At 42.2% G+C, this 22,530-nt stretch overlaps 1 protein-coding gene across 1 annotated transcript in view; it reads left to right on the forward strand.

Moving 5' to 3' along the window:
• The window catches only part of LOC101557809 (guanine nucleotide-binding protein G(q) subunit alpha), a 255,180-nt gene extending 250,165 nt beyond the window's left edge, over positions 1–5,015 (forward strand). The window contains exon 7 of the mRNA XM_055124190.1: positions 718–5,015. Within this exon, the coding sequence (XP_054980165.1) occupies positions 718–908 (191 nt within the window). The 3' untranslated portion in view covers positions 909–5,015. The remainder of the gene's footprint in view (positions 1–717) is intronic.
• The last annotated feature ends 17,515 nt before the right edge of the window (positions 5,016–22,530 follow it).

A 22,530-nucleotide genomic window follows, 5' to 3' on the forward strand; every position in this document is an offset into this window, starting at 1 on the left:
GCGGTCGGTTATCCTCCTTTCCTCTCCCGCTGTGTGACCATCCCCACTGCTCTCTCTGGAGAGAGAACACTGGTCCAGAGCTTCTGCTCTGGAGTCTGCCCAGCTTCAGAGCCCTGGTCCTCACTCTTTGCAGAAACGCAAGCAGAGTGCTCAGTTTCTCTTAGCTCCAGCCATTCTCGAGAGGTGCCCTGTGAACTGCAGTGTGGGACTGGGGGCGGGGGCGGGGGGCAGCATTTTAGCGTGATGCCTGGTACAGTGAGTACCAGACAGTCCTGTTGTAGGGAAAGTGCCTCCAGAGAGAGTCACAGCGACCGCTGTTCAGGTCTCCCAGGGGTGCCCCTCAGCCTCTGTCGTGTCCAGTTAGGGGGAGCCAGCACTGTCAGCTCGGGACAGCCAAATTATGTCCAGCAGAAATGCCTCCCGGCCATTGCTCCTCTAAGAACCAGCGCTTACTTACCTCTGTCACCCCAAAGAGTTGGCGGGGAGGGGACTGATCTGGTCATCAAGCCCCCTGCCGGCTTCACAGAGTCACATTTCGTGGGGGGGTAAATGGCTGGCAGCGACACATGCAGAAAAGCGAAGCCCCAGGACCATGTCAGGCGATGAGGGTGCCCCCCATCAGGGCACCCCTAGAGACTTGACCCGGAAACCCCAGGTGGTGCCAGTGGATGAACAGACCCCCTGACCAAGGAGCCTTCTTCTCCCTTTGGCCCACAGGACCCCAGAGAGATGCCCAGGCCGCCCGGGAGTTCATCCTGAAGATGTTCGTGGACCTGAACCCAGACAGCGACAAGATCATCTACTCCCACTTCACGTGCGCCACCGACACCGAGAATATCCGCTTTGTCTTTGCGGCCGTGAAGGACACCATCCTGCAGCTGAACCTGAAGGAGTACAACCTGGTGTGACTGTGCCTCCTCGCGCTGCCCCGCGGCGCCATGGAAGCTGGGCACAGGGGCTGCGGTTCTGTGGAAAACAGTTTGCATAATACTAATTTATTGCCGTCCTGAACTCTGCGAGCGCCTCTGCAGAGTTTGTAGTAAATATTATGATTTTATTTAAACTCAGAGGAAAAACAGGAGCTGAAGTACAGATCCCAGCACATTTCCTCTCTTTCTCTCTCTCTCTCTCTCTCTCTCTCTCTCTCTCTCTCTCTCTCTCTCTCTCTCTCTCTTTCTCTCTCTCTCTCTGTCTTGGGGGGGAAACAAAACCTTGAGACTCAAATGTATTTTAAACTCTCATGCACTCACAAAGATAAAAATTGTTTCTCTCTCTGTCTCTCTGTCTCTCTGTCTCTCTGTCTCTCTGTCTCTCTCTCTCTCTCTCTCTCTCTCTCTGATTGAGCGGAGCAAAGCTGATTACCCTTTTACCTGACCTCTACCCGTCCTTCAGATTTTTTTCCAGAATACAAGGGCCTCTTCCCCTAGTTCTCGGTCAAGTTTTTCTCTCGAATGACACATTCAAGAGAAGATCATTTGATCTAAGCCATTGTCATCAGCTTGATTTATCCGTCTCTACTTCTTGACAAAAAGTCTTAAGTATTCATATTAGTGTTTTCCATGTATTGGTCTGAATGAACACCCAATTTTTCTAGAATATGTCAGTCTACTGTCTTGCCTCCCTTGGGGTTGGCACAATTAAATGTCCATCTAATGGTTATGTGTCATTTCTTTGGAATTTCGACTTTCAGCCATAACTTAGTTGCTCAGAGAAATGAGTTTGAAGTCAGTAGAGCGGGCCAAGACCTGGGGGTCCTTTATTTTGAAATGCCATGTGCCATTGTCCTCCCTCCCTTCCTTTCTTCTTGTTCTTTTTCTCACCGTCTCTTCTTTCAATTACAGATGCCAAAAATTATGCCAAAAGACACTACATTATTCCAATGGCTGCTACCCATTCTCTCTTCATAGGTGATTCATTTTCCCCCACAGTTCAATTTTTCCTCCCGATTTTTCTTAGTGTTTAGGCCACAATTTTTAAAAATGACTTATCATGGGTATTATTGCCAAAACTGGCTTTTTGTTACAAAATGAAAGACATAAAAATATTTTTAAAAATCACAAGTTAAAAGCCAGTATCTTACAATGAGAGAGTTAGACTGTGAAGCCTAAAATCATTGGCTGAGAATGAACCTGAAAATGCCAATTGCCAAACAGTTGGTGACCGTAGATTTGATTATCATGGTCTGTTCTTCTCTTTGCCCTTCAGAGCACATTGTTTTGTGTCCATGTTCCATGTCAAGTGTCCAAATGGCAGTCCCAGGTCATATAACATGAAATATGCTTATCACTCTTCATCTGAAGCCAGTTCTACGCTTTTTCTCTGTGCTGTAAGGTCATTTAGGTCTGACAGGAACATTGCCTCATAGTATTCTGATGCCTTTCATTTGTAAAACTCTGGTTACAGCTGGTTCACCACCTTTGGAATCTCCTGACCCTGAAAACTGGTTAAGTTGAACTCAAGGAGGATTTGTGAACTTCAGAGTAACCTCTCAGTGTTCTTTCTATAAAACATGTATTTATGTCACTGAACCTGCTAAGAGAGATGTTTGGAATTATTTACGTGCAATTTTTCAACAGATGTTAAAAAAAAATCATAGCACGTGTATTGATGGACTTCTGTCAAGCAGCCTGATTTAATAAATCGCTTCAGTTTGAGGCGAAATGTGATTTAACAGGTCAGGACTGATTCAGAACGGCTGGGAAGTTAGAATGACGGTCTCATTTTTAAGCACTGTCTGGCATGAGTCTAAACTTCCATCTGAATCACTCTTTTGGAACAATAAATGAGAGAGAAAATTAATGGCTTATTAGATAGGAACCAGAATTACTTAGCAGTAATGGAATGTTCTCATTCTTACTCTCCCAGTCTCGAGCTACACAAATTTGTTTTTCTTCTTACTAAGAAAGCACCTGTAATTTAAGAAACAGACAGCCAGCAGGCATAGTGCAGTTATGAATGCTCTAATCATTGTACATACATCTCTCTCTTGGTATTGCCGCATCCATACTGGCTTTGTAATCATTAATTTTTGGGCAGATTGAATGTGCTGTATTGATAATGTATCTATGTAATTGTATTGTATGTCTCATAGCTAATTCACATTTTGAATAATGTTATTTTATTTACTTTTTTAAGAGAGGAGAATGTAAATTTGTCAGTTTATTTCTGACTAGGGATTTTTTTTTCCATTTAGAGAAGAAGAAAAAAAAAAACAACAAAACCGTACTAACGTACAGAGCGGTACTAGCATTGTGCTGTATAAAATCATTTGCACATTCCTGAGTAGAGGTATACTGATTATAAGACCCAAAGGTAATTTCATAGTAAAATACATACAATCAGTTGGAGCTTTTATACAAACATGGAAACCAACTTTGTAGAACTTTTGCCATTTGACCTAGGATTGGAATATGAGCTTTTATACAATTCATATTCTTATTTGGCAAATGCAGTTTAGTATTCCCTCTCTGGTGGCCTTTTTTAGAAAGGCAGTTTTCGAAGCTATGGTGATCCACTAAGGAAATATTTTCACAGCTAGAGACCACTGCATGCCTGGAAGGGCAATCTGAAATTTGGTGCAGCGGGGGCGGGTGGGGGGGGAAGCAAAATTTGAAGGTCTACAGTGTGTATAGAGATAACCTCATTACAAGCTCATAAGTGTTACAGTTTTAGGGAATCAAGATATTCTATTTAATAAAGCTATAGTAGATGTAGTTGATTAAAACCTGATCTCAGAGCTCAAGGAAGCCGAGTTAACAGGGAAAGATTGTTTTATTTGTCTTTCTGAAGCTGGGGAGAAATTGCTATGCAGAATTGAGGTGTGTGGCTTCTCTGCTCCTTGTAGGGTGCATGACAAGATCCCTTCTCTAGAGAATGGAAAAAATTGATCACCCTAGCTGCAGTGAGGCCTAGAACCCTAATTGTATCCACACTAGTCAATCGAAGCGAAAGGATTTTCTTTTTTGTTTCTTCGGGGTTTTACTGAAGGGGCGAGGGGTGGGAAGGGATTCTTTTCTGTTTTGTATAAAAACAGAGTTTACTCACGCTTTCTATTCTCTTGTGATTGCAAATGTTAGAAGCGTGTGTGCTACCGGGCTCAGATTATTAATGCTTTAGGTGATGGAGGCCGGTGGCAAGTTTCATGGTGACTTGGGCATACCTATTCAAACACAAAAAGGAAAACCACAAGACACAGACGCATCTTCAGCATACCAAGGTGAGCGACCACCCATTGCACTCTCCCTCCCAAAATCCATTGCAGTGTGCCAGTTTACAGACCATCTCCCCTGGCTCAGGATGCGGCAGTCTGAACCCACGCACAGAGAATTCCTTATTTGTAAAATTGGGGGTTTGTACTATGCCTTACAGAGCTTAAATTCAGAAGTTTGTGCCTCATCTCTGAAACAAAGGGAAATCACTCACCCACTCTAAGGGAAATGAAGCCCCTCACAGTTTTGGTTTTTTGTTTTGTTGACATTTTCATAGAGAGAGCTCTGTTAAATGTCCTGAGAGGTGAGGGAGGGGGGTCGTAGGCATGCACAGCTGTTGTGTTCTATCAGCTGACATCAATAGAGGTATTTGAAGAACACCTGAAACTTGTCTTTTTTGTGTGTATATTATAACTAGCAGGCCTAATGTTTTAAAAAAAAAAAAAGGTAATTCAGCTAAAGGGCAGTTTACTTTTTGTACTTCAGACTATTTTGATTGTCAAGGTGTACGAACTGTAATTTTAACATTTCTACTGCCACATGATTGTAAATTTAGTTGTCTTAAGTTAGGATTTGATGAAAAGCTATTTATGCTAGATTTGGGTCAAAGTGACTTATTTGCAAAAAATAAATAAATAATGGGAAGAAAGGGCTGCATAATGAGATACTGCAAGACTCAGAAATTGGTTGGAAACAGCCTTCAAATTATCCTTTAATTTCCCTTTGTTTTCAGTTTCTCAAAAAGAACGAATGAAATATAGTAGAATGTTAACCCATATAAAAATAAAGTGTACCCAAATATTGTAATGTATATTGCTGCTCTTCTTAAAATTAAATAAGGGTTTCAAACCACTTAATTGGTCATTGACAACATCTCAACTGATACAAATAAGGTGTGCTCGGTATCCATTGTTTTCTTCCAAAGATGTCTCTTTGGTTCAACACACACACACACACACACACACACACAATTAAAACTAGTGATACTATATGTCTCTACATATTTCCAGCATATGTAGCGTAAATAGATCTCTCCTGGTAACTATGTCTTTGGGATTTCATTTGGTTCCATCAAATTAGGGAAAGAAATGACTTAGCTGTATATGATTAGCTAGAGATTTTCAGAGCCAAGACACCTGCTGTTTAGTAGAAATGTAGTCCAGAGTCTAAACTTGTTTGTTTTTCTCACTGAGTAGCATCACATTTCCTGCTGTCTACCCAATTGCTAGCGCCCTTTCAATAACACTCATGCCTCTGAAATTACCTGTTCACCTGGCACATAGTAGGTGCTCAACTATTGGTTTCCTTCACTATGCCCGCATTGATTGTGTGTGTCCCCATATGGTTCCAACCCAATAGTAAATAACATGTAGGTTATAAAAATGACTATTGGGTAAAATTGGATCTGTCTTGCATAAAGGAATTCTGACATATTAGTCGTGGTAGAAGGGGGGTTTTACATATATATATATATGTATACATATACATATATATAATAACAGGGAGGAAGGTGTTCTTGAGTAGAATATTTTAAAATTTAGGGGGAAATAAAATGGAAAATTACTATGTAACTTTGTAGGTCACTTGAACTGAAACATGGTTTGGGTGGAATTTTTTTCCTCAAAGAACTTATAAATGCAGCTTTTGCCGGATTCCTCACCTGTCATCCTGTTGGAAACCCTTATTAGACCAATGTACTTAGGGAGTTTTGTCAGAAAACATTTTTAACTTGCAGTATTTAAAAGAATCATATTTACTGTTCTTAAAATGTCATTCAAATGCATGTATTGTCTATTGTTTGGGGGATGGGAACTAGTTTTGCAAAAAAAAAAATCTATTGTTGTATAATAATACCCCAATGATCTTGCTGGTTAAAAATACAGTATTTTTGGCCATAATTTTGTACTACAGTATTCATTCTTGAGTTTTACTTCTCTTGAAGTCTCTGAGTTTTTCTCAGAATGTTTTTGATTATAAAAAATAGTAGAATAACTCTTTTCTTTCTTAAAAGTACTTTCTGCTGCACATACCTTTTCCCACGTAGATAAGTTTCTAGACAATTCCAAATGGTTTCCCTGCTATAAATAGCCATACAGCACTGTCTCCTTCAGTGGAAAATGCTGATCGCATTTATGAAATGAGTTGCTGTTGTTCTTTAAAGTGCTGTTTCGGTTATTAACAGTGTAGTCTAAACAGCTTCTCAGGACTCGGGAAGGCTCCGTTCCCCCAGCCTACAGCATCTTCTGCTGCGGGCAGAGTTCCTTGGCAGACAGGCCAGGCCTAACTCCGAGTTCCATGCACTGTTGCAGTCAGTGAACCCACCCCACATGGGGGTCAGGGAGGCTTGGGGTAGTTGTCAAAGTTGTCTGGCTTTTAGGAACACACGGATGCTTTGGAAGTCAGTTGAAGACTAACTTTGGGCGGGGGAGGGGGAGGGATAGAGTGGTTTGCCCCATACAGCAGGACTCAGGGCTTAGGGATCACGAGTGGCAATGCTTGGGGCTGTGTGTGAATTGAACCTGGTACACCACGTGCAAAGCAGGCACTTGGCTGTACTCTCTCTCTAGCTGCCCCTCCGCCCTACAAGCAACTTTTCTTTAGCAATTTTGTCTAGCTAGGGTTGGTGGTGGAAGTAGTCTTCTAGAATATTAGTACTTATGCAGAGATTTAAAATCCTAATGAAAGACAAAATCTGTTCTGACTATTGGCTTTTCCACCTAACAACCTGGCCCTTTACGGGAGGCCACCCCACGCTCAGGGCTTACTCCTAACTGCACAGGGACCCCTCCTGATGAGACGAGGGACCATATGTGGAGCCAGGGCTCAAACCTAGGTCAGTTGCGTGCAAGGCAAGCACCCTATCTGCTGTACTATCTCTCTGGCCCCATTAGAAAAATCTTTTTCCAGGATAACGTTGCATCTATGTGCTCTAGAGAAGAACATGGAATTTTTTTTCACTTAGCAACTTCTAAGTTCCAGGCTCTCATAACAGTGGGTGCTCCAAAAGCCGTTCCCTGTTGCACCAACAGCAGACCGTCCTGCTGCGTTTCTCGGGAGGCGTCTGGTCTCTGCTTGTGCCAAGCCTGACAGCAGTGTGACCTGAAGACTGCTGGGCTGAGTCCTTCATCGTCCCCTCTCCAGCCACCCTCTCCTTGAGTTGTGACTGCTGGAAAACCAAGGCAACCCCAACAGAGGGATTATCCAATTGGATGCTTAGGCGCCTGAGTGGGTCCATTGATGGCTAGACCGTGCCGTTTCTGCTGTCTTGCTTTTCTCTTTTGTTGACCAATTCTCAGGCATCACCATTCTCCTGGACGGTCCTTACTGGGATTTGGTCAGGGTTGGAGAACTACAAGTGGCTTCTAGGGGTGGGTTTATTTAGTTAGCTCTTCCTTTATTTCCGTGGCTAATCCAACCCACAGATGCAGCTATTACAAGCAACTATACTAAGTTCATTTTAGGGGAGGCCCATCGCCCCCTACTCAACAAAGCTATGGTTATAAAATATTGATTCTTTTAATATCTAAGTGCATAGGGAGTTCTGGAAAAATGTTTTCCCTTGAATCCGTAGGCCCCAATGCTTGAACTTGGGTCTCTGTTGATTCTCCTCCTCTTCCTGTTTTCTTCAAGAATGCAAAGCCTTGATTAATTTTACTACCCCATAAGCATGGGGTCACATGCAGCAAGTACCTGTTTTAAAATAATCGAACTCTCAACAACGATCTGACTGGAGCACCCCCACCCTCCCGCACCAGTTTCCTCCCCCAGGCCCTGTGCAGTGCCCTGTGCCCTGATCGGCAGCTCAGAGAACTGTGACCTTCCCCGACCCCAAACCTGCCAGGGCAGTGGCAAGGCCCGGCTGGGGCTGGAAATCGGGAGACTTGCAAAGTGGATCTTCATAGCACTTCTGGAATTGGAGCTCAGAAAAAGGAACTCTGAGAGATGAAGTTTGCCAAGCCCACCAGTGGGCAGTTGAGAATTACATAGTGGGCCCAACTGCAAGGGGCAGCAAACAGCTGCTGACAAAGGTCACCTTTGTGTTTGGTCTGGCAACACCTCACCTGAGGCTGCAGGGATCAGAGCACCTTGAGCAAAAGGGCCCTTGTCAGCTATAGAAAACAAAAGGGCCCCCCCTTGTTAAAAGCTTATCAATAGGGGTGTGGCCAGTGGAGGGTCCAGATGGGGCACTGATTGGAAGTGTGTGCTCATTTCCGTGCTATAAAAACACCCTCCAGACTCAATCTTTAGCTGCCATGTAAGGGCACCGAGAGGAGATACGAGCATTGGGCTCTCTCCAGCTGCTTCTGTACCCCCATAAGACACAACCTTTCTGGGGGAGGTGACAGGACAAGGCCCCTGCACCCAGAACACATGCATCTCTCTCCTGAGGTTTGCAACTCACTGTCAAAGAAGACCCTCTGGGGACAGGTTTCAGGGAAGTAGCAGCTTGGTCAGAGTCTGAAATTTGTAAACCCATCAAAGAAAGCAGCATTGGGCAGGCAGGAAGCTGGGCCACAAGGATGCCAAATCAATTTGGATTTCAGATTGATGGACATTTCATGATTGAGAAGTTGTGTGTATGTGTGTGTGTGTGTGTGTGTGTGTGTGTATGTATGCTGTGAGCTGTGAAATCTCTCTATGAAGCCAAATACAAATATTAGATTCAGTAGGTGATAAAATTAGTTCCAAATCCCTTTAAAATAAAAAGGACTACACTTATGGGTATATGTGGTTCAATCTTGATTATTTGTACAGATGTAAATGTGCAAGGACTTTGCAAATTGTCATGAATGCTCACAGACTATTCTAGACTGCTTCATATTTAGTTAACTTATTTTTGGTCTGGGGGGGTCCACATTTGCAATGCTCAGGGCTTACTCCTGGCTCTGTGCTCAGTGGTCACTTCAGTAGGCTTGGGGGACCATATGAAGTGCCAAGGATTCAACCCCATGACAGCCACATACAAGGCAAGTGCCCTATCTGCTGTACTATTGCTCTGACCTGGTTCATACTTAACCAAATATTGTTATGACATTATCAGGATTAAAAAATACCATGGCATGCACAGCTACTAGTTTCTTTTCCATTATTTTTTTCTTTTGTTAGTCTTTCCAGAGTCATCTTATTTCCATCAGGGACAGAAATCTAAATACCTTACTATGGTAAAAATAAAGGTTCACTGAAGGCAGCTGACCTAGGGCTTGGGTGTTTGAGTAGGTCTCTGAGGAGGTAGAATGGAAAAGGTCAGACGTACATATTTAGGTTCTCAATCGTTACTCAGTATTACCACTTCCACTCCTGAACCCCGGAATCAGGCTTTCCCTGGGAGCATGGCTCGCTTCCCAAGAAGCATGTGACCTGCCAGAATCCCAGATCCATGGCACATGAATGCCTGCAAATATCTAGACTCTCCTGAGAGTTTTAGACATGGTCTGTCATCCTTCAAAGGGTTGATGGTGTCCCACATCCGTACAGGGGTTTCTGCGTTCTTCTAACGTTCACTAGCCACAGCACTGACACCAAAATCAATGTTCCTGAAGTGACACTCAGTCCTGCTGGACAAGAATTGAGGGTTAAACAATGCATTCCCCCAGGTTTATTCTGCTCGCTCTTGGAGGCCCCCAAACACCACTCCCACTGGAACAGAATCCACTGGTGGTCACCTTCACTGCTTCTCTTTCCTCCTCTCTCTTTCTCGTGCTTAGCTTTCTGGAATAACCTTTCAAATAAATATCAACCACCGGAATCCTGCAAGTTTGGCAGTCTGTTTGCAGTGGTGAATCCCAATTAAAAGGACAAAGCATTACAGAATGTGTTTGTTCATATATAAGGAAGTACCCATGGTACTTCCCAGGAGACTGGCACAGCTAAAATTGATCCATGTTGTGTGTCCTTTCTATAGCTCATGAGTGACACCCCAAATCAGTACCTGGAACTCTGACATGAAATGATTTTGCTACAAAAAAAAAATCCCACTAGAGCCAGAGAGATAGCATAGCAGGTAGAGCATTTGCCTAGCACACAGCCAACCTGGTTCCAGCCCCCAGCACCACATACAGTCCCCCCAGTGCCCCCTGGAAGTGACCCCTGAGTGCATAAACAGGAATAAGCTCAGAGCACAGCATGGTGTGGCCTCCCAGACAAAACAAAAGCAAATAACAACATCATTAAGACTCTATGGCAATAACACTATATTGTCTCAAATGACCTGACTCCTACAAGCTTGCACAGAGAATTTTTAAAGAGCCATTTTCAATTGCTAAAGAAAAATGATAACGGCAGTTTAATTTTATTTCCGTGTGGCTCAAAAGCTGCTCTGCTCTCTCCTAGGCCCACTATTGATTCTGGAATGAGCCCCCAGCTCAGTCCGGCTGAAGGCACAGGTGTTGGCTCAGCTGCCTCCTTGAAAATAACAAATTCTGTTACGTTGCTGATGTCATTAGAGGAAGAAAGAAAAGAATGCTCTAGAGACTTGTCATCTTTGATGACATGCAGTTGTCAGGGAAATTTCAGAAAAGGGAACATACTTTGAAAATGATCACAGTGGTATCACTGTGATTTGCTCAAGCGGGCACCAGTAACATCTCCACTGTGAGACTTGTTGTCACTGTTTTGGGCATATCGAATACGCCACCGGTAGCTTGCCAGGCTCTGCCGTGCGGGCGGGATACTCTCGGTTACTTGCCAGGTTCTCCGAGAGGAACGGAGGAATTGAACCCAGGTCGGTCACCTGCAAGGCAAACACCCTACCCGCTGTGCTATAGCTCCAGCCCAATCACAGTGGTAAAAAGCCTATTCTCTAAGCCATGTTCTGTAAGATTATAACCCTTTTATTAAACATGGTTTTCTTCATTTTTGATTGTTTGTAAAGGTACATCTGGGGGAGGGGAGATATGATGGCAACTGCTTCAAATGTTGATAAAACAGGACTTTCAAAACAGAGATTCTGCCAATGTAAAAACTATTACTCCCCAATTTTGTACTAATGTCTGAGTATCTTGTCTAAAATATGCTGGAGTGTACTTATACTGTATTTTATTATCTCATGACTAAGTAAGTCCTCAGGCTAGACTAGGAAGGAATGAACTTTTGACTTTGGGGTTACATAGCTGTGTGTTTTGAGATGGTACAAAACCAAATGAATTTTCCTCAAAATCAGATCTTTAGAAAATGCTATCGGGATTACAAATTATTTCACAGCCCTGGGTTTCTTTTACCCAAACACTTTTTTGGTGTAATTCTAAAAAGAGATTTCCAGAAATAAAGCAACAACAAAATCTTGTTGATGACTAATATATCACAGGGGAAATATATTCAAAGTCTCCACTTTTTTTTAATGTTCCAGTGTGCCTGGAACATAAGATAGAATTCAAAGAAAGTAGAGTAAGTTGAAATTTTTGTGTATGTAGCTATAAAGAGACTACTTGAATGGTTCTAAATGTTATTCAGGAAAATTTCTGACAATATTAACTTCTCTCCATTCCACTGAACAACCTGTCATAACTCATTCTTTTCTTCATCACTTTTTAATTTTTAAATATGGTTCCATCTCAGTTACTCAAGTGGCTCTTTGAGACCTCTCCCTCATTTCTTACGCTTTGATATTATTTAACTAATTATCCTTTCCAAGAAAAACACAACTAAGATTGTCAGAATGTGAGTGCGGGGGTACCCACAGAACCACCAAATAAAGAGAACATTCTTCCCTATTTGGACCTCCTTTCAGAGTTAAGAGCATTATTTAAAATAAAACATTTCTCAAAAACTCAGAAAATCTGGTTTTAAATATTCTTATAATTATTGTGAGGATTAATTGAATTGCCGAGAATTGTAGATTATATTCAGGTCACCAGATATGAAGTATCATCATAGAATAGACCTCGGATAAAATTATCAATTTTTATTGTCTTCATTCTGGGCATTGTTGACTTAAAATCTGTTTGTACTCCTGCATAGTTTGCAGAGGTTAGGGGCTAACCATTGGGATGTTGAAGGGCACATCCGACTGGCAGAAGAGGTTAACTTATTACCATAGGTTTATGTATTTATTTACTAAGAATATTCTAAAATATTTGGAGACAGGGGTCAGAGGGATAGTACAGCGGGAAAGGCACTTGCCTTGTGTGTGGCTCACCGGAGTCAATCCAGCACCCCATATGATAGCCCCACTACAACTAGGATTGATCCCTGAACCTGGTGTGACCCAAAAACAGAAACAGAAGAGGATCAATAAATCAATGGAACAGAATGCAGGGCTCGAATAACTATTCAATGGGCCTTCAGCAAAGAAGCAGAAGCAATACTAAGAAGAAAAGATAATAGTTTTTTTAAAGGTGCTCAAATTTGCCATCCATACATGAAAGAAAAGACTATAACTTCATTTATGAATGAATCTTATGCCACTTATAGAACTTCACTCAAAATGTACCATTGAATGAATGGAAAGTACAAAACTGTAAAACTCATAGAAGATAATATAAGAAACAAGACACGCTGTGTGGTAAGGATGTGGCGAGCACCTTTAGGAACCAGAAAAGAAATCATTGAAAAGTTAACCTTCATTCAAATTTTAAACTTTTAGGGACAGGGAGAAACTGCAAGAGCTTGAGTTTCGCTTTCCAAGAGGGAGTCCTGGGCCCAGTCCCTGTCTCTGACAATCCTCCGAGCAATGTGCTGGGTGTGACCCCCAAACCACTGACAGGTGTTGGCTCCCCCTGCCCCCAACTGCCAAACAAATGAGAAAACAAGATATAGATCAGGAGAACATATTTTTAAAAGATACATGTGGCAAAAGGCTGTTACACAAGACATGCAGAGCATTTTTAACATTCAACAGTAAAAGAAGACAAACAATCCAATTGAAAAATGGGCCAAAGATTTTAACAGACTCATCACTAGAGGATAGTGTCCAGAATATATTCAGATGGCAAATAAAGACAGGGGAAAGTGGGCCAAAGAGATAGCATGGGAGAAAAGGCTTGCATGTGGCTACCACAGTTTGATCCCCAGTACTGCACGTGTCCCCTGAACACTGCCAGGGTCACTCCTGAGAACAGAGCCAGAAATATCCCTGAGAACTATTAGGTGTGGGCCTACTTCTTCCCTCCCAGCTCCCCCCAAGTAGAGGAAAGATGCTCTATATCATTAAGGAAATGCAAATTCTAGGGAAAGACAAATTAATGCAAGATTGAAATACCACTTCGTCTTTAATAGAATGGCCACAATCCAAATCAATGACAACATTAAGTACTGATAAGGATGTGGCCCTACAAAGAACTCTTGTTAACTGCTGGTGAGAATAAAACACGTTGCAACCACTCCCGTTTGACAGTGTTTACAATCTTACAAAATTTAACATAGTGTTACATAAAGCTATCCACTGCACTTCTTGGCATCAACCCCAAGGTTTTGATATCAGCATTAAAACCTGTGTGTGTTTTTAGAAACATCCTCTGTAATTATCAAAACTTGAAAGGATTCTAGACGTCCAAATAGATGAAGGGATAAATAAACTGTGAAACATCCAGAGCTGGGGTATATTCAGAATTATAAAGAAATTCACTATGTCATGGGAAAACATGAAGATGATATTATCAGGAAATATCTGGAAAGAAATATTATCAGGAAAGAAACCAATATGAAAAGGCTACATACCATCTGTATATGATTCCAACTATGTGACGTTCTATAAAGAACAAAACTAAGGAGATAGTAAAAAAGATTCATGGCTTCTAGGAGTAGGAAGTAAGGGGGATGAATAACTTTGCATGCTAATGAAGGAACACAGATTAATTTTAGGATAGTGAAGTTTTTAAGAGATACTCTAATGATAGCCACATGTCACCATACATTTCACCAGATTCATTGAGTATACAGCACCAAGAGTGAACCCTGATAGAAACTGGCCTGTGGGTGTCACATCAATGTCTTTCTATCGTTTATAACAACGGCACTGATCTGGTGAAGGATGCTGACAATAGGAAAGGCTATATATGTTCAGGAGCAGAAATCTAAAATCTAAAACTGCTCTAAAATGTCCTTTTTTAATAGTAAAAAGGAAATCGTGCCATGTAATTACATCAGCACTGGTAGTTTAAGAAGTTGATTTCAGGGGAGAGCAACACAGAGCAACGTGCCACTCCAGACCCCGCACAGGATGTCTCATCCAGGCAGCACAGAGATGGGCCGGTAGGTCCCCCACCCCACCCCAACAGAGCCCTGGCAGCCAAAAACCTCCAGAACTCAATCACCACCTTGCTCACGGCTGTTCTCCACAGGCTTGGATGAACCTCATCTACGAGTGAATTTGCTGAAAAACCCAGGTGTGCCGGACTTATGACTGAAATCTCCAGGTTTGCATGGAGCTGGGAATGGGTGACCGTCCCCCATCTCCCTGTCCCCCATCTCCCTGAGCTGGGTGTAGACTGGCTGTCATGCCCTCGAACTGCCTCTGGCGCCATATATGCTTATATTATCATTAACGAGCTTATATGGCGCCAGAGGCAGTGAGCTAATGACTCACAAATAAATGTCTCAGAAGAGAACAACACAGAGCAACACACTACAGAGATGCCAAAAGTCACCATCCAGTTAAAAAAAATAAATTAACTTTAGCTGTATAACGGGTATAAAGTAGAAGGCAATCAATCTCGGGGAGAAAAAAGTACTTAATTAATTTTAAAATTATATATAAGCACACAAGTCTCAACCTTTAACAACATGTTAGTAATCTGTTATACAAGGGCTTAAGAGCTCCTGAGTTAAATACAACAATCTTCACACACTTCCCTCCAAGTGTGTGGACCATTTTTAGCAAATTGTTTTTAATAAGCAATACAAAATAAATTAGTTTGGTCCTGCTTTGGGGACAGAATTTGGAGGTCAGATGGAAAGATTCTAAATATGGTAATGGGAAGTATAATGGTGGTGGGATTGGTGTTGGAATAGTAAATTGTAGGATGACATTACTTTGTCCTCTCCCTCCTTGCCATGAGTAGCTTGTCCTGGTTTTTCCCGGAGTTTAGGCTTACCCCTGTCACACCCATCAAGGTGTTCCCGAATCTCTCCCATCCCTTTGTTTAGCTATAATCACTTCTCCATGTTCTCTTCCCCAAAAGAGTTAATCCGTGGCTTTCCCGTAATCTGACTCTGCTAATTTGTAAACTCAGACCTTCCTAGGACACTGAATATTATAACATTGCCTTTCTCTCCTCTTTATGCCTTTTGAATAATTTACTTTAAAGCAATGTCCTTTTTGTATGGACACAAGAAGACAATATTATGCTTTTGTAACTTGGGACTTAATTGGCTTCGAATATTATTCCCTCCCGGGCATCTGCTTTCTCCACTTAAGCTTCAGTTGCCCTCAGTTCCTAGCACCCCAAAAGCAGGGTCCCGACGAGGGACGGGACGGACCCAGGGCAAACGGTGAGTTATGTGCTACCCTGGCATCGAGATGGGCCTGGCCAAAGTGCCTAATTCTTAACTATAAATTAAGAGCTTGATCATAGACAAATGCTGTCATGATCCAAAAGTAATGATGAGACTAGGACCCTGCTAGGGATAGGAAAGACTGATCTGGCCTGAGCACTGTAGTCTGAGATTGAGATGACCCCAGGAGAGCAATTCCATAAGCTTTAATGCATCTCTTATTGTGTCCATACAAAATGATTAATATTATGAATTCTTATATGTTTGCTGGCTAAGGAGAAGAGAAACACACTCATGGGACTCCGCCCTTGGGTGGATCCTCCTGCTGAAAGAGAATTAAGTCCTAGGAGAAGCATCCCCTAAGGGAAAGGAACCTCAACCCTATTGATGGTGACCACACCTATGTGTACGCCCCAACCCCCTCATGCTGGGGAGATTTAACTAGGCTGTAAGAGTGGGTTGGGGGCCAGATCCAGAGATCCAGAGAGAGATCCAGAAAGAGATCCAGAGCCAGGAGAGAAGCAGAGAGAGAGAATGAAATAAACTGATCGAGCAACCAGTTTGGCCTTCTTCCTTCCATCGCCTGCCCCTGACCACCAGCACACACAGTGGTTCCAGGGTACCCACCGAACTCGGGCAGTGAGACAGCCGCCCGGAGAGCCTGCGAGTGCGCGCGCCCTTCGGCGAGCCTTAGTTTTTTACAGTAAATGTAATAAATTATTGTGAATAACTTTATAAAAATAAATAAAATTTTAGAAAATTTTTAAAAAAAATTTTAAGTATATGTCAGGACATTAGAAGGCAACTGGTGAGATTTAGTGAGGTTTACAGATTAGTTCATAGTACTTTATTAATATTGATTCACTGGCTTTGTAATCAGGTTATTTTTATATTTATTAAAGGTGGTTTAGTGACAAGCACAATAAAACAATTTAGAATTTTAAGAAGTGAATAGTGTCAGACATAAGTAGGAACATTTTATAATGATAAAGAAGATAATTCATCAAGAAGACACCATTACTCTAAATACCCATGATTCTAAGAATTCCATTCATATTTAAAGCCTAATTCTCCAATCTCCACCTATCTTTCTTTTTGCTTCAAAACTATCACTCAAAAGAATTGTCATTGTTTGTTTTTATTCATCACTCTCCCTCACCTTCAGCCTTCTTTAGTGTGACTTCCCAGTCTTCTAGAACTCTTAAACAGCTCAGCAGTGATCACTAAATGCAGAAATATATTCTTCATAGACCTTAGCCTATTTTTACATTCCATTATAGTAATTCCTTCATAGTTTTGTCATGTCATTAAAAGCTGGATAACTTGGGAATTTACTCTTAGTCTCTTTTGTCTCTTCTAGAAAGTCTCTCAATTACTACCCATTCACCAAAGGTTTTTAAACTAATTTTTATGCGCCTGACTCCAGACTCATATGTCTTGCTGTCTACATGCTGTGTAGGTGGATGAAAGATAGTTCAAAGTCAACAGATATGAAATACAGTCTTATTCTTTTGCCCAATGTTCCTTAAATCATCTCTCTCCCACAGTAATAAATCTATTCCATCATCATGTCAGCATGATTTTACCTGCTAAATATTTCTATAATGCACATCTGTGTCTACCATTACTGGTCTGGTTTAAGATACCAAGATTTCTCTCCTCCACGCTACAAATAACCTCCTAGTATGTCTTGTCAACCTGACATTCATTTAGTGGCTCTTAAAATGTGCTTTCTTTAAAAAAAAAACTAGTGAAAAATGTTCAAGTAACTTTATGGAATCCCCTCCTCTACCCAACTTAAGTCTATCAATGACTTCTTAAGAGAGAGAGAGAGAGAGAGAGAGAAGAAAAATGCCTTCAATAGAGGCAGGAAGTGGGTGGGGGTAGGGGGTAATGGGAGGGAACCTGGGGACACCGGTGCTGGGAAATGTACACTAGTGGATGGATGGGTGTTGGAATATTGTATGACTGAAATGCAATCATGAAAAGCTTTTTCATGGTCTATCTCACAGTGATTCAGTTAAAAGGTTATTTTTTAAAAATAAGTGTACATGGATCCAAACATGTAACAACTGGCTCTCTAACTCTCTGAATCCCTGTTGTACCCACATTCTCTATCACCTGCTTTACACAATCAAAACCTTCCCAATTAGCAAGATTCTAATCAGAAGCATCAGCACTCGCCCTTGTCAGCTGTACTTGTCTCTGATTAAATCTCAACCTTGATATTCTTTCAACCAGATCTTCTTTCAGTTGAAGCGTCACAATCAGAAATGATCTTGAGACTTCTCCTGAGAGCCTCACCTAGTACTGCCTTCCATCACCTTCCCCCTTGTAGGTTTCCTAGATCAACTTGGAGCTGGTTACTGGCCTGACTTAATCACACTATCCCTCAGGTCACTTGGCAACGTGTCAGAACTTTTGAGATCAAGACTTCTGCCTCAGTTGGAATCTTCTACAGATGGACTCGTGGCTGGTAAGTAGTTTCAGGCTTTCCAGAAGTAAAATCTGGAAGCCATGAATTCTCCAAGAGATAGATGTGTTTTGAGAAAAGAAAATGATGTAAAAAGCAAACTATGTGAAGCACATTCTTTAACTATTAAGACATTTGAAATGATAAAGCATTGAATGGATTAAGCAAACACTGATTTTTCCTTATTGACTCACTGCTCCACTGCTCGACTGGCCTTGCTAAACTCTGAAACAGCTCATGTGACCCCTTCCTTCCTGATGTCACTTAGGTAATAAAATAAAACTCAAGTGGCTAACACAACTAATGGCCAGGGGGGCGGGGGCATAATTCTTCTATTTGATTTTACCTTTTTTTTCTTCTTGCTTTTTTGGGTCACACCTAGCGATACACAGGGGTTACTCCTGGCTTTGCACTCAGGAATTACTCCTGGCAGTGCTCAGGGGACCATATGGGATGCTGGGAATCGAGCTCTGGTTGGCGACGTGCAAGGCAAATGCCCTACCCGCTGTGGTATCGCTCCAGCCCCTGGCTTTACCTTTTGAAATCACCTTTCTTGAATATAAAACTAAGAACATTCTCCCTGGCACATTCCCCTAGCTACCACCAGCAAAAACATAGACCTTTGAGAAAGAATCTTAGCCTAATCAACTTAAGAAATTACTCTACTCTTTCACAGAGAAAAGAGCTGGACCATTATTGTTAAATTTGCACTAATCTGTGGTTGACATACAGAACTCCTATTAACTTCCTGAGCTGAGCCAGACCAAAGTTAGAGAAGGAGTCACCATATCACTGTATCGGTGTCATTCCGTTGCTCATCACTGTGCTCGAGCGGGCACAAGTAACGTCTCCATTCATCCTTGTACAGTTCAGGGTCAGGGGAATGAGGCCCATCATTATTACTGTTTTTGGCATATCGAATACGCCACAGGTAACTTGCCAGGCTCTGCCATGTGAGATTCTGCATCACTCTCTTTGGGGAGCTTTGTTTAATAGTCTCTGGGGCTTGGCTGTTGATGAGATTACCCGGTGCTGGGGCAGTTTTTGGGTGTGGTTGCCAAGCTACTGGAAAAAGGAGGATCTAGGTGGAGGAGGCCCTTTCCCGATCCGAGCAGGCTTAGAGATCTCAGCCCTGGGTCCCACATACCTGGGTTCCTCTGCCGGTTCCTTCATGCATGTGGAGAGTGGCCTTGAGCATGGCTGTGGCTGGGGTCTGGAGGTTTTCGGCTGCCGGGGCTCTGCTTGGGGTGGGGAGGGAGACTCAAGCTGCCTCCCTCTGAGGGGACCCCGGTGAAGACAGCCTGTCTTGGGGGCAAGAAATTCTGCCAGAGAAGGAGTCAGGAATATAAAAACTCAGGAGTTTTTTTCTAAAGGGAATTTAGTCACCATGGAGAAGTGACCCCATGACTTTGAGAATCTTAGCGATAAAAGCACAAAGACTAATGAAGAATATAGAAACTAGATCACATTTCTTTTCTTTCCCAAACAAGTCACTTTTGCATAGAGTATATCTTTAAAGTTAGAAACCTCTTTTCTCATGAAAGCAAATTTTGAGGTGGTTGAATGATTTTTCTGGTTTAAATGACACCTTATAATCAATTCAGCTTCATTTAGAGAACTTTGAGGAGTATATTGTGATCCCTCTGCTTCACACATAACAGAATAGACCATCTGGGTTAAACCAAGTGTTCTAGGGAGTGTGGGGACTAGATCTTATGTCATGTGTTGCTTCTCTCTGCCATTCAATCTGGTACAAATCCTATGAATGCCTTATGACATACAGAGAGAAAGTCGTATCTTTGGTAAAGTCATCTACATAGAAAATGTTTTGCCTCCTATATATCATTTTATTAATTTTCCTCTGCAATAGTTCACATTGTTCCTGACTTGATCCAAGCCAAGACCAAGAGGCTTTCAGATTTTAGTCTCGCAGATTCTTTATGATGTCCGTTATTGGTAACACAGGAATGGAATCTTGGCTACTACATTTAGTTTAGTTTAGTTTTTTTTTTTGCTTTATGGGTAACACCCAGTGATGCACAGTGGTTATTCCTGCCTCATGCACTCAAGAATTACTCCAGGCTGTGCTCGGGGGACCATATGAGATGCTGGGAATTGAACCCGGGTCAGCTGTGTGCAAGGCAAACGCCCTACCCGCTGTGCTATTGCTCCAGCTCCATTTTGTTTAGTTTTTGATGAAAATTCATGACAGTTATTCTGTTTCTCATGGCTTAATCTCACTCTCTCTGTCAAAGGTCTCAGCTCTAAATATAATTATATTGTGGTTTTAAAGTTTTAATAAGATAAATTTAATATAATGTCAAAAAGAGTGAAATAGCATGAGCATATCTGAAAATAAAGTGGGGGGGGAAAGCCTGACCAATTGTATAGTCTGACTTATTTTATAGCCACATTAATCAAGATTATGTAGCATTGGGGTTGGGGTAGACATGCAAATCAGTGGAGTGAATTATAGAACTCAGAAAATAGACTCGCTCAAATATGTCTAGTGTTTTCTTGAAAAAGGTTGAAAAGGAGTTCAATGTAGATATGATGGCCAATTAAAGAGTGCTGGAATAAAAAAAGAAAGAGTGCTGGAGTCATTAGATATTCAAAGTAAACTTCTACATCTCATACATCATGTAAAAATTAATTTTAAACATGGATCACAGATGAATGCAAAATATAAAGCTATACAATCTTTATAAAAAGATAGGATCAAACCTTGAAGATGATTGACACCAAAACCAAGATCTATGAGAGAGGCTAGAAAGGCAATACATAGAGTAAGGAGCCTACCTTGCACACAGGAGACCCAACTCAATCCATGGCACCACCTACCCTCATTCCCACCAAAAGTGATGGCTGCACACGAGTGGGAGTGGCCAAAAAATTTAGAAGAAAAAAATAAAGCCTATACTAGGAAGACTAATAAACCAGACGTCATCAAAACTAAATCGTTCGCTTTCAGAAAGACCTGTAAGAAGATTAAGAGGCTAGGAGAAAATATCTGCAAACCACATCTGTGACAAAACACTACTATCTAGTAGAAATGGAATTAAGAATACAAAAGAAGGAAAAATGATGAAATAGTCTGATTTTAAAATGTGCAAAAGTGAGACACACGAAGGAACGCCGGACCTGAGCAACTTGCTGCAGAGACAGAGATGGCCCTGGACTTTGCAATAGGCCGTTTCTGCTGGGCTGGTGCCTCCCTCCACTTACCCCTAGGAACTCCGGGGACCACCATTTTCTAGAAGTCAGAGATAAGCTCCAGGTACGAGCAGCGGTGGCGCCAAACGCCAGGCCTCACTGGACAGGGAAGGAGTGGACCCTTCTCCTTCCCCGCCCTAATGGGACTCTGAGACGACGCCACACCTGGCTGATGTCTCCTTAAGCTCCCACACAGTCAGGATCTAGAGACCCACAAACGAACCTTGCACCCGGGCAACTTGCTGCAGCGATCTCTTCAGACCTGAGTTATTAAAATTTTAGAATTCCTAGAGCATTTGGCTGCTCTCATGCCCACGCGACATTATACTGCATCCATAACAAACAATACAGAACACATTGTCTAGCATTGCCTTTTTGGCAGGTATGAGTGGTGGGGGACTGGTCTTGAAATACCAGAGGTAACTAAAGTAGAGAAACAGAGTATTGTGCAAGGTGTGTACCGCACAGGCAGGGGGAGGTGTGGAATGGGAGTTGGGGGATACTGGGGATTTTGGTGGTGGAAAATGTACACTGGTGAAGGGGGTGAAGGGATGGGTATTAGATAACTGTATGATCGAAACTCAAACATGAAAGCTTTGTTACTGTACCTCACGGTGATCAATACAAAATAAAAAATTATGTGCCTGTTTAAAAATATAAATAACATGTTCAAAAGTCATAAAGAAATATTTACTCCAAAAGATATACAGCTGGAGGCCGAAAGAAACAAAGTGGATGGTTTAGAGTGCTTCTTTGCAAGTGTGTGGTCACGGGTTCAGTTCTCAGAGTCCCACCTGTGCTGAACAGAGGCCAAGTAGTGCAGTTTGTGTCTGGCCTGCAGCTCCATGAGCAGCTCCCCAAAAACTGCAGCCAGGTGTGTCTTGCACCACAACTCAAAACAAATTCCAGCACCACACCAGAAAGCAACATCTGGCAAGCACTTGTGTGAGCACAGTGAGGAGCCCCAGTGAGTATTCTAGCCATGGCTTGTGTGCCTCAACTAATACTGTAAGCCCTTGTAAGCCCGTGCGCATGCAGAACACTAAAAGAGCACACAACTCAGGGAGCAACTGAGTATGTGATCTGCAGCCTGAGGGGCAGACCCCAGAAGCCATAGCTGACAGAGTATGAACACCATGAGAGTATGAACACCATGGTCAGATCAGTCACAAAAACTGGCCATCACAGCAACACTTGGCATGATAA

This window comes from Sorex araneus, chromosome 1 (genome assembly GCF_027595985.1).
Source record: "Sorex araneus isolate mSorAra2 chromosome 1, mSorAra2.pri, whole genome shotgun sequence".
NCBI classification, from domain to species: Eukaryota; Metazoa; Chordata; class Mammalia; order Eulipotyphla; family Soricidae; genus Sorex; species Sorex araneus.